Source organism: Protopterus annectens, chromosome 4.part0 (genome assembly GCF_019279795.1).
Source record: "Protopterus annectens isolate FY-2018-M chromosome 4.part0, PAN1.0, whole genome shotgun sequence".
NCBI classification, from domain to species: Eukaryota; Metazoa; Chordata; order Ceratodontiformes; family Protopteridae; genus Protopterus; species Protopterus annectens.
The window spans coordinates 578,823,035-578,836,613 of NC_056733.1; the positions used below are offsets into that span (position 1 = coordinate 578,823,035).

The 13,579-nt window shown below is 37.8% G+C and overlaps 1 protein-coding gene across 1 annotated transcript in view; it reads left to right on the forward strand.

The window, feature by feature from the left end:
* Positions 1–13,579, forward strand: part of MMAB (metabolism of cobalamin associated B) — a 379,881-nt gene that overhangs the window by 173,069 nt on the left and 193,233 nt on the right. Inside the window, exon 5 of the mRNA XM_044068508.1 lies at positions 3,961–4,033. Coding sequence (XP_043924443.1) covers positions 3,961–4,033 — 73 coding nt within the window. The remainder of the gene's footprint in view (positions 1–3,960; positions 4,034–13,579) is intronic.

Here is a 13,579-nt window from a genome sequence, read left to right on the forward strand (position 1 = left end):
GCCTCAGTCATAGTTTATTGCAGAATGAGTGGCATTTGCATATTTTCTTTTTTAGATGTCAAGAGTCATAAATGTGAGTTGTGTGTCTTTTGACAGTCTGGGCTTTCAGATAATTATTGCAAAATCTTCCTTGACTCTGTCTCGCAGGACTGTGTTTCTCGGTTGCCTTATAGATTGCTCTTTTCAAAAGGCCTTTTTGACAGAAAATAATGTGGATCTTGTCTGGCAGTTTTCCTGAACTTCTCCAATCGGTCTCAGATTCTGTAAGAGAATTCCTCCAGGTCATTGGGTTCATGGCCTCTATGATTCTCATAATACCTCTTGCTAGATTACACATGAGAAAGGTACAGTGGATTCTAAAAAAAACACATGGGCCAAGCACTTGCATTCTCTAGTATACTGAATTTCAGTTATGGGCTTTAGAAAAATGGAATTGTATTGATAGGGACAATATATTCAACTGAACTCTGGTCTCCCTTTCTTTCCTCAGACCCCAAACCAATTTGTCACAACAGAAGTGTCAGATTTTGCTTGGGAAACAGTCATATCTCTCAACTTCTTAGCACAAGAAATCTGGAACAAAGGCCCAAAAATAGTGACAAATTTTAAATATTGCTCTTATAAACTTAAAAAGTTGCTTGAATAACAGAATTTGCATTAGAATGTATTTTCTAAATGATATGAAGTCTGAAATTCAAATGTATGTAATTATCTATAGACTTCAGTTCTCCATGATATTCCAGAAAATCATAAATTTTATGAGGAACAGATTAAAAATATGAAGCAAAAATCTGGACAGCTGAGAGGTATGAAAGCAGTTTCCCAAGGAGTAAAAGTGCAAGGCCTGTGGAATCCTTCAGACAGATCAAAGCACATCAACTTAAAAGAGATGATAGATGTGATCCATGCCTTGCAGCCTCTCCATTACCTTTGGTCCCCGGGACCTGTTCAAGTGATTACAAACAATACCACAGTTATGTGGTATATAAACAAGCATGGAGATACAAGGTTGTCCCCTATGCAGGCTGGCAGTGATAGCTTGGGAGTTGGCTTATCAGCATTCCTTAACCCTTCCAAGCATCTTACATTCTGTCAGAGCAAAACTTAGTGGCAGAAAAACTGAGAAGGACCAGGAAAGATCCTAACAAATGGAAATTGAATGAGGGAGGGCTTCCAGGAGTTGAGCTATTTGTGGGAACACCTTAAATAGATCTGTTTGCCTCCTTACAAAACAGACAATTAAACAAGTTTTGTTCTAGGACTCCTTGCAAGCAAGTCTGGAAGATATATGTGTTTTCATTCCCTTGGAAGGAAATGTTCCTTTATGCATTTCCATACTTTTCACTGATATCCAGGGCAATTCTAAAGATTCAAAAGGATACCTCCACAAATAAATGTGGTGACCATCCTTCTGACATAGGCTACTGTGATTTTCCCTTCTTATAGAATTGACCAAGGGCAGTTACTACAAGCTTCCTTACAGACTGTATATACTCACACAAGACAGGGGGAGTTTAATGTGCCCCAGTAGCCATCTTCTCTGTTTGCAGTGAAACCATTCCTGAAAGAAGTTTTGCACCCAAGACCTCCCCATAAACAGATTGCTCCTCCTTAGGGTCTCAACTATGCACTGAAGAAACTGAAAATGTCACCTTTTGAACCTGCCAATCATGCTAGTTAAAGGTTCCCGATTTGGAAAACTACTCATCATTGCAGTGACATCTGCAAGAAGAGTTTCTGAGTTGCAAGTTCTCATGCAGGGTGAACCCTAGTTGATTTCCATAGGGATAGGGTCTGTTTAAGAACACACCCCCTCATTTATGCCACACTGGTTTCAGAGTTTACTTTGAATAAGGACATAAACTTACCAGTTTTCTATATAGAACCTAAAAAACAGGGAGAACAGATTCTGCATACTCTGGACATGCATTAGCAACTTGAGTGCTACCTTGACAGAATTAAGCCCTTTTGGAAAGCTGATCATATCTGTTCCTAGCAGTAGCAAGACCCATTCCACTAGAGGCTTACTTCAGTGGCATACTGGAAAAGGGTAGACTCTAGAAGCATTCTAGAGGTAGCTACATGGTCCTGTGTACATAGTTTTACTAGGCATTACAAACTGGTGTCCCTTTCTGTATCCAGGTCAAACTTTGCTAGGACCATTCTCCAGGGGCTCCTTGATCCATATATTTCCTCCTGCCAGGATGGAGAGGCTTTGATATTCAACTCATATAGCCTAAGTGCCACTACTGTGGCAGTATGGATGATGGACATAGTACAGTTGTGTAAGTTGCATTTACCCATAACAGTAGATGTTTGAATTCTTCACTTTTGTAGTAGTTGTGCCTACCCTCCATTCCCATACTCTTGCATGTAATTGTAGTTGAGATATAAAGTTGAGTTTTATATGTTTCATTGTTATTGATTGGTTATTTCAGGATTGTTAGACTGTTCTCTCAGAGTATGGACAAGAAAGTCTTGAAGACAATTTCATTCTGACTGCTTATTTCCCTCCTTAGGGATTAGCCAATCAGCAGAGTGAAGGTATGGGGGGAGCCAGTGCTTCTCAAATCTGGCCAGTTGTTTCCTAAGCAGAAAACAGCCTGTATAGCCCAAGGGCTACTGCAGCAATGAGGAATTCAAACATGTATTGTTATGGGAAAGTGCAGCTTATACAACTGTACTTTTTTTTGGAAATCAAGCAAATTCTTGTGTATTACCTTCCGTATGCCAGCCAGATTAACAGCTAATAGTGTGGAAGTCTGCCTGGAGTTAGACAGTTTGGATTTTGTGTCGCATCCTAATTATGTTAGTATGGAACTGTTGGGAGATTATGAGAAAATGTGCATTGTAGCTGTCTTAAAATATTTCCTGACTAAATATGTAGATGTGATGTTTTGTGATCTGATTTTTTATTGATGTCCCTGATTTTGACTCAACTTTTAGGTCTGTCCCTCTTAATCCCTCATAAAACTAGTGACTGGTGGAGAAAAGGTGGTGAATTGCACTTTATAGAAATTAGATTTATAGACTTATTTTAGTTCAGAAAATGTATATTAATTCACATTCTCTTATTCTGTCATTGTCTCAAATTAATAATGCTAATATTATAAAGGAATTCCTGATCGTCCCTGATTTCTGTATTGATGTCCCAGAAGTCACGTGTTGCAGTAATCTTCGAATGCAAAGTATAGAATAAGAACAGTGGAAGACATAAAAAAACAATTCCAGGTGCGCCACTGTGGCTGTTGATTGAACTGCACTAACAGAAGGTGGCATGCATTTGTTGTCTTTGAAAACATTTTTTCTCAATAGAGCTGTGTAATACTTTGTTCCTGGTGGATACAAGGCAAAGTTTTTACAGTAATGTAAACCAGAAAAAATAACCGCAGTAAACAGTACCAGTAACCAAAGGAATGCGGCTAGTGCACACAGTCACAAAAGGCAACACATAAGGAAATAAAAACTTTTAATAGTGATTTCACTTTGAAGAAGTTCTGCATTGCAGCAGGACGAAAGCTCTTGTGTTTATTTGTTATTAAAAGTTTTTATTTCCTAATGTGTTGTCTTTTGTGACTGTGTGCCATAGCCGCATTCCTTTGGTTATTTTTACAGTAATGGTTCAAGTACAAGGTATAGAACAGAAGTTTTCTAAAGAACAGAATGGCTGTTCACTTCAAGTATGCTGAAGCCTATACAGTATGGATCGTATTGCATTATCCAGCTGACATTCAGATTTTTCCGTACACACTTGCCATTTATTAAAATAGTTTAATTTTAACTACATAATTTGATAAAAGTGAGAGGCACTGCTAAAGTTTCATACTATACAAATAAATACATTCTTCAAGGTATCCTTGAAAAATCAGTCCATGATGTAATCATCCCTTTTTTTACATAACTGCTGTAAATACTGCAATTGAACTTTCTGCATAAAGTAATTTTGTTTGTGTTTTACAGATACAGTGTGTTCTACAGGACGTTGGTTCCAATATTGCAACACCAGTCTCCTCTGCAAGGCAAAGTCATTTAAGTATTGTTAACTTACTATTTTTTTTCAAATCTGACTATGTCTTGTATTGTTTACATCTGGAATATAGTAATGTATGTTTCATAGTCTTCACTTTGGTGCAGGTTTAAGACTGTGCTGCTAGATCCAGACAGTACACTAGTCTTGAGTGGGATTCCCACAGCCTACATTTGCCTACTCTGTGACTGAAAAAAAGTCACTTAACCACACATTGCTTGTGGGTCACCCTTGAAAACTGCATGTCCAATAAGCTTAAGTGGTTAACAGAATTGTTTGTTTTTAACAAAAGCATAGAGTTTTAAAGGAAGTAATTGTATCTGATGGTTCTAGAATGTAATCAAACAAGTCAGAAATTTTATGTACAATTAAAAGATGAGGGATATTACAAGCTGTTTTTGCATTTAATGTTCTTACATCTCAAGTGTTACCCTTTATGTTCTGCCATCTGTTATGCCCATGACAGGCTAGCCACCCAGCACTGTGAACACTGGGTCTAGATGACTATCACAACACTGTTGAAGTGACACCCCTGATCCCATGTGCAAAAATAGGGAAAAGGAGTTGTGAATGGATGGATGAAATGAAGCACATTATGGTAAAGTACTTGACCATTGCTGGTCACAGTGGCTTTGAGTGCCTGTTTGGAATGAAAATGTCCAAAGACATTCTTGTTGCTTGCCTCACTAAGAGGGTTGCAGTTCAAATTCACCTCCACCCAAAAAAATCAGCAACTTTTTCTGAAAACATATTTACATATTGGGGGGGGTGTACCTTTTTTGCAACAAAAAGTGGGAAAATATTTGTCTTAACATTTGACGCTGACTGAATATTGCATTAGTTCCCTCGTTGTTTTGTTTAATAATGCTCACTTCCCACTGCCTTCCTTTGACATTAATTAATTCTTGTGTACTTCAGTCTAGTGTTCTTGTTACTACATTCTGGGGCTGTATGCCAGCTGACTGCTTCTGCCACAATCTCACCCAATTACCTTTCATTTCACTGTCCTTGTGTATTAAAACTACACATAGTTGAAGTATAGTACAACTTACAAATGGACAGTTGAACATCTGTGAAACAGACATTGTGACCATGATAAAATGCAGTGTACAGAAGTTGTATTTTAAAAGCTTTTCTGTATGAAGAGCTTAATAGGAGACTTGGGATACCATTACACATACCACCATTTTACTGTTTTACTTTAAAGCATGCATCTAGGTCTGTATGGACTTTATTTTTAATGAAGAAAAAGTTTTACATAACCCTTTCAATGCTTATTCACTTTAAAATGATTTCATTGCAAGACTGAAAGGCTGTATACCTCAACCATCCCCCTGATCCCACCCTCCCATTGTCAGGTTACATAGTTTCTTAGAAACACTACTTCAAGAAGAAGAATTTCCATTATTAATGCTGGATCAGGTTTTGTATACTAGGCAGTTATTAATAAATAATACAGTCTGTTGTGATCCTACATTGGAACTCTAAGTCAATGGTATATATGGGGGAAGGCTTGTGGACCCCAAAAAGGATGGCCACTGGTGTTTACTAGTTTGAATCCCAGATGCAGTAAGAATTATTTTTGCAATATTTAACAGTCCCCCCATTATAGCAGTTAGAAATCAAAATCAAATGGATTATGTATGAAAGACCATTTTTAATTAAGAAAAAGAAAACTTGGAAGATAAAAAAGTCAGTGTGCTGAGTATATTTAGCAGTCTGAAGTAACCAGACTGACAGAGGGAGTAGTTTTTCCCTAAGGAACATGGCTGAACTTAAAAACCAAGATGGTATAACATGGTTAAAGGTGGATTCCAGTGCCTCCAATCAAAAACTGAAAGCAGAGCCACAAAACTGTGAAAGATTAAATCAGTTCTGTGAATGAGCTAATCAGAGCATGAGGATCATGAAACTACCAACAATGTCAACTGCCTAGATTCATTGAGACGACTTCAGGTATAGCTTAGCATCCCTAGTACATCGAAATCTAAATGTCATGCTAGATCGTCATCATCATTATCCCTCATTTCTCCATTTCTTGTGCTAGATACAGCACATAAAGTGTTGGGGGGGGGGAGTATCTGGGATGGTGGCCAAGACATGTCTTCATGCCTGGTATGGCATCACTTAGTAAAAATGTTGTTGATAGAAAAAGAGATAGGACAGCTCATTTTGTGAGGCAGAAATTCCAATTTGTGTAAGATATCTTCCTTACAATGTACAGGAGCATGCAAGATTACAAAGTAGTACTGTGGAGACTGAAGCTTACAATGGCATTACTGCCACTTGCCAATAAACTGGCTGTTATGTGGAGGGAGACAAGATGCATCACAGTATTCCGGTTATCAGTGTAGCAGTTTGAAGACTATGTACTAGAAGCCAAGCCCAGGAAATGCAGGGGTAGCTGTCTGCAGGGTAGAAAGCATGGACACCTTGATAAGCAGGTGCAGAGGTAGTAAAGACTCTTATTTTCCCAACCAGGCAACTAAAGGGGAAGATAGGATGAGTACAGATCAGAATAGTAACTTGTCCATGGACTTTTGTGAGGGAGAAGAATTGTGGGAGGAGGAAGGCAGAGTGAAGGGATGGCAAGCAATACGTGATTCCAGGAGTGCAAAGAATAAATCTGCAGCTAACTGGGAACTGATAGAAGAATGAAAGACAGGGACAAAGATGGCTGCTGATGTGGTAAAGGAATAACAGCAATATAAAATGGAACCCAAGGTGGCCCAGGAGTCTAGCAGAGAATAAGTGCAGCAGCAGAAGATCCAGTGAGGAACTGCTCAGGATTACCACTGGTGACCACATCAGAGAAAGAAGTCCATGGCTAAACAGGAATGGGGAATATGACAGGACAATGTTACCTTCACTGTTACTTTGCTATGTTGTGTTTGAAATGTGAAGGAAGAGGAAAACAATGGAAAAAGGGAGAGAACAGATATGAAGGCAAAAACCTTGTACGGTAAGTCAGAAAGTATGAATATGAATGCTGGCCTGGTGGATAAATGAAGTTATTAATTGCAATGTTTTGTGGTCCAATAAACCTAGAAGATATACCAAGTAAGTAATGGATGAGCTAAACAGGACTGAAGAGAACAGTCTCCAGTAAACCTATTTGCCAGAAAATGGTGCAATAAAGGTATAAGCACATTTTGAATAGCTTTTCTTATGGCATATTTCTTGTAAGAATCCAAAGATGGAAGATGGCTATTATTAAAGCCTGTATTTTTCCATACTTAGTAGCACACATGCTTTCAAACAAAAGTGGTATTAGGCTACCTTTTGCAGGTGCATGGGATCTGCATTTGTCAGTGGAATTGACATGTGTAGAGTTCCAAGTCATGATAAAACACGGAAAAATTGTGCTTTGTTCAGATTTTAATCTGATGCTAGCTTCACAGTACTGCACAGACAAAGCGGCTAAATCCTTGTGTCCCCATCAGAGTAGGATATTGCAGGAGGTATTTTATCATTTGCAGTGGGGGCATATGATACTTGTACTTGGAGAGGTACATACTTGTTTCTTACTGGTGGGTGCATCTTTGTCATAAATCATATGGACCCTGAGAAAGAGAGAGGATTAATGATTAAATATTGTCCTTCTTTCTTGCCATTTGACCATCCTCCCATTTCATAGATAGAATTTATAGACAGGGAAACCAAAAAATTTCCATTGTTTTCTGCCACATTATTTACCTTCAAACACACTGTCCCCCATTACCTTAGCAAGTCTCCTAGAAGGAGATATCAGGATCAGTATCATTAACAAAATGGATAGGCCATTCTTTTCTGCTTACAGCTCTTTCAAAATACCAGTGTTGTCTGTGGGTTGGGTTTTGTCTCCAGCGGGGATTACTGAATTTGAGGAAAGGTTATGAGAAGTGTTGGGCATTCCTTTATTTATATGAAGCACTAAGAATTGTCATAATCTGGAGATCTTTTGGGGTGTATTAAGATCATGGGTACAGCATCCCCTTCTGAAATGAACAAGTCTTAAGTTTTATAGGAGTAGCTCATTTCAGAGCAAAGTCAGTTACATTTATCAAGGATTTAGACGTATGCTTGCTGGGAAGAATTGCTGGCTTGCCTTCAAACTTTCAAGGCTCATGATGGCTTTGAAGCTAGCTGTCTTATTCACTGAGATAAGTGGATCAGCAGGTCACATATGCCTGCTTCTTATTCCATCTCTGTTTTTAGGAAGGGCCTAAAACCAAAAAGAGACTGGTATATAAAAACTACAGCAGCCAGCTAACTACTATGGTATTCCCCAGAGGTGATACTCTGTCTCGGGGCCAATGAATAACACTTGTGTATGGGGTACTAAAGCTTCACTCTGATTTTACTTCGGTTTATGACAGTGTGAAATCCCTCCCTTTGTGGAGATTAATACCATCCTGCATTCTCTGAGCCAGGTACTTCATCCTGATATGAAGACAGCTGTCTCCAGCTTTAAGCTGTAAGTGACAATACAAAAGTTAAAGTGAAGGGATCACAGCAGATCCAGCTGGCTTGGGGCCTCTCTGTAGTCAAGAGTCATCACCCTCATTTTGTTGGCTTAATTTAACCATGTTTTCAATGGGTGTGTGTTCAGTGCTAAAGAAGAATGTAACGATGATCCTCAGAAGTGCAAATATAATGAGGTTTAAATGGAGGGAATATATACTAACTCTATAATTTTGGTATCTCAGGGTATCCCCCTTTGTCAGGGTTCAGTGATATTAATGTTATGGGCTCATTGGCACTTCCTAGGCTATTGATCTGTGAGGATCTTAAGAAGCTTAGTCTTACATTTCCATGTTTTGTTTTTTTTTTTGTTTTTTTGACCCTTGTGCTGTGTATCAGTAATCCAGGGGCAGGCAGAACATTGATATCTTGGGAAATTTACTTGTTGCTCCAATCCATGAGGGACACTGGTGCTAAACCTGGGGTTAATGTGCAGTTTCCCATTTGTTCATCCAAATTACATTTGAATAGAGTAAGAGAAGCACTTTGCTTTATGTGGAGCGCCAAAGATAGTTAACAAAGAAGTGTTATTTTCTACGATACATACCTGTTCCTCCTAAGATGTCTTTTTTATGTTGCAAAAGCAGTAATATAGAAATACTTGAAAAGTATCACAGCAAGTTTCAGCATTTGCTGTTATCTGGTTGAACTGCAGCTTATTTATTTATTTGTATTTTTTTTAAGTGCTTGGCTTTGTATTTTTGCACATGTCTCTTTTGACAAGGAACCATTTTCAGCACCTGATGATACCACAGTCTAGTAAAACCACAACTGCTTTGTTATCTTGAAATCTAGAAAGGATAAAACAAGTTTTAAGTACCTGCCACCCCCATATACCTATACTTTAAAAGGATTACTGGCTCTCCACTACCACTGCTACATATGGGGGTTGTTAAGATTTTTTTCTTAGTCTTCTAAGAAGTCCCTGTTTTAGGTTTCTGTCTACAGGGCAAGCACATGATACCTTCAAGAAGTTCATCATTCTTGTAGATTTAAATGAAAGAGGCTTTGCATGCATATTTCCTCTGAGTGAGAAAGGTTTTTAAATGGTCAAAATGGAGTTTCCTATTTGTCAACTTATGAATTTTTATGCCTCAAAAGCTTATGAGTTTCTTTTTGACCTTTCACGAAATGATGTAGACAGTGGTGAAAATATGAGATTTATCCAATCCTTTATTCCTGCATAGAAGTACAAGATGGATATTGCCCCTTTTTCCCCACCTGATTTGCCTTTTGTATCGAGCCCCTCGTATAGACCTTGCTGATGAATCCAAAATTTGAAATTGATCTTTGTTTGCAGGGAATGTAAAATTTCCATTTTCCCTGATTCTGTACTTTTGCCAGTTGTCCTGCGTGCCTTTCTTTTAGACCATGGTATCAAAAGAAAAAAAATATGGGAACAAAATTCTTAAGTCCTAGGCCGTAATTTTCCATGGTGAGGAGGTTTGATCTCATATATGAGGGAGGAAGAACTGCCTTTGTCTTATTTCAAATTTGGCCTTGATGAGTAATTATGCAGAAATCTGTGTGTGGGGAGGGGACAGTTACAACACCCTGAAAATTGGATTTAATCAAATCATTTAAAGATGTTCAAAATGCATCTGAAATTGCAAAGATAATAAAGTATCACATTATAGAACGTATCCTTTATATATAAAGATAGTGCTCTGGGTATTTCAAATTTACATACATATGGTTTTAAAGTTCATATCCATTTTTAAGTTATCTTTCCTGCTGTTAAAGCTGTCTTTTTACAAACCTTTTGGACCAATCATTCAGCTGTTAGGCACTTCTGGAATATTTTTATAATAATATAAAACAGCTGCTAGCCTGCCTGCAACCAGAGCATTCAAAAATGGGATTGCAGTAACACCATGTTGACATTTCCTACCATATTTATCTTTGGAGGAAGTTAATGACTGGCTGACTTTAATTGTAAGGGGAAGTGTATTCTATAAACCTTAGAATATACTATGTAATATTTTTGTGGCATATTTTTTTACATTTGCCGATACATTCTTTTAGTGTTACACCCCTTGCAGGGCATTCCAAACGCACTTTCAAACTGAACCAAATCAAACAATGCCTTGTAGACCAGGCACTTGTTATTTATTTATTTATTTTTATTTATTTATTTTACATGTGTTAACCGGGAAATTCTGACTGGACCAGTTCCATTTTCAGCAGAGGCCCGGGGAGAAAAAAAAAAGCAGGACTTAATTACAATTCCTGAACTTTTCTGAACAGTGCATGTCTTCAGAGCCAGAACATGGTCAAAAGAGGCCCTACGCAGGCTAGTGGATCAGCCCCTACCCCAAAACCCATTCCAGTGTACCCATTACTTGACTGTTTTTCCTCAGTTTTCATAAACACTGTTCAAGCCTGTCATTGTGCAATGATTGCAGAGATTAGCATATAATTTACAACTTATTTCTAATTTTACAATACAAAGACTGATGGCCATTTGCTAAATGAAACAAAGTGGTCTCTCATAAAAAAATAGACTTGGAAGGAACAACAGGAAACTTCTTTTCCTTGAAACGCAAATTCATTGAACATGCATCTGTTTAGTGGCAGATTAAGTATACCTTGGACTTCGGGGTGTTTTAAAACCATAGACCCCCCCCAAAATTCATTGCATAAATGCATATATCGTTTGATTCACCTTCCTGATTTTTTTGTATTATATTTCTTGTTTAATATAGCATCATTTGTTGTGTGTGTGTTTTAAATTCTAGTTTTGAACATATTTTCCACTGAGCAGTGAAACCAGCCCTGCAAAGACGAACTAATGACTTTTTAACCTTTATCAGATCAGCAAGGTCAGTCACTTTTATCCGCAGATATCACCCAAACCCAGCAATTATAGCTACATTGTTGTCTGCATCCTTCTCGGATGTCTGTGTAACAAAAAAATAAATAAAAAAATCCCCAAATTCACATATTTCAAATTAGTTTCACACAAGCACACAGAAGCTAAAGTATGCAGAATTAATTCACACACACATGCACACTAGTCCTGGAAACCAGATTAAAGACTGTTTAGAATGACCAGATAGTAAAAGTGTAAGGTACCTTTATCCATAGAGAGCTATCCACCTGCTACTTTGTTGACTGTGTGCACCCCTTATTTTATTTTTTGTAGAAATAAATTACATGTGCTTTATTGGTAGCTTTGGATGAACTAAATGAAATTGTAAAAACATCATTAGTGTCATACTATAAGATCCAACCATGTGTAGCATAATTTAAATAGAAGAGTATTTGTGAGAGCATAAGCAATATTTACCATGTGATAATTTATGCTAGGTCAGTTTGCACAGTCCCTGCATAAGTAAAAGTCATCTGAGTAATTCCACATTAAAGAGAACTGTTACTAATGTGGAGATTGCTGCTGGCAAACAACTTTGCAGTCCAGTGCTTTATCTACAAATGAAGTAGCTGCTGCCCTTGAAGAATAAATTGTCCATATTACATTAAAAAATGAGTGTGTTAGTGATATTGTCATAACATTTCTTGAAGTAGATTAGCTATACAATAGAGAATGGCTGGTGAACAATGTCAGCAGGTTCATAGTTACTAGGCATGCAGTCCTGGAGACCATTAAGAAGCCTGGCCCAAGTACCCAATTGCTCCAGAGCACTGCCTGGTCAAATGACTTGCTGAATGTCACACAGAACATAAATGAAGGTGGAAAGATTCAAACCCTGCACCTTTGCCACAGGAAGCAACTCCTTAACAAGCCATAGCTTCAGTCATCTGTGCTAACTGCCAAAATAATATTTTAAAATAAATGCTGAAATCCTTTTCAGTCCAATCTTATAAAGAAGTCCGTATCACAGTAATATGTGCTGAAGATCATATGGTTGTGATCATTACTCCAAACAATGCAGACTATATAACCTAACAAATGTCAACCCATTACAGGTGCTGTAGGCTGCAAAAATATATTACTAAAATGCAACATGTTTAGCTGTGTTTCACAATCCAGGCCTGTTAATGAATTAATGTATTTTTAGTACAATGAATAAAAGAAAATATAAATGCTGCAGCAGCTCTTGTTCATCAACCCACACGTCATAAAAAAAAAAAAAAAATCAAAAACATTAATCCATGCATCATTCTAATTTTTTTTGGGGGGGGGGGCTTAGATGCTGGCAGGACAAGTATATCACATTTTTGACTTCCCCATGTCTTCTCTGTCATAAAGAATCACTATCCCATCTGACATCACTCGGTACAGGTCTGAACTAGTTGAGTGGCTTATAATGCCGTATTGTTGCAGCATACACCTCCAGAGCTGACACATCCAGACTGGGAACAAATGGGCCCCTAATCAGAATACTGAATCAGACCCCTGCCAGCCATATAAATATCCCATTACTTGTCAGTCTCCCTCCAGTTACCTTAAAAACTGCTCAAAACTATGTGTGTATGAGTCTACTTCAGTAGACCAAATGTATACTTAATCAAATTTTAGATTACCGGGACAACAACACGGAAATTTTACTAAACCGAATCTGCAAATTATCGATTCTTTTTACAGGGAACAGAGACACTTGGCCAACATGTAACAAAACAGCACACCAGAGTAGTTCAAACCAATCCAGGTGGGGGGCTATGCCCCCCACACACCCCTAACTTAAATATACTAACTCCAGGATCACACTACAGTGGGGAAAAGGGCAAATTTCCCCCATGATACAAGTGTCTTCATTCCCTGTAAAAAGACTTGGTAATTTGCAGTTTCTGTTTAGTAAAATTTCAGTGTTGTTGTCCTGGTAATCTAGAATTAGATTAAGTGTAAATTCGGTCTACCAAAGTAGACCCAAGTGTATATACTGTTTCCTCTTTTACTTCTACAATTGTCAAATATTTGGATTGAATTTAAAACTTATTTTAAATTATGCAGAAAAAGACATTGACAGCAATTTTCTAAAAATACTTTCACATTGAATATGTATTAGCATGAAAAACAGTAAATGCCTCTTTCTCTGAAACTCTCAACTGGAAATCCATTAAACTGCAAGAAACCTGCAAGGATTCATA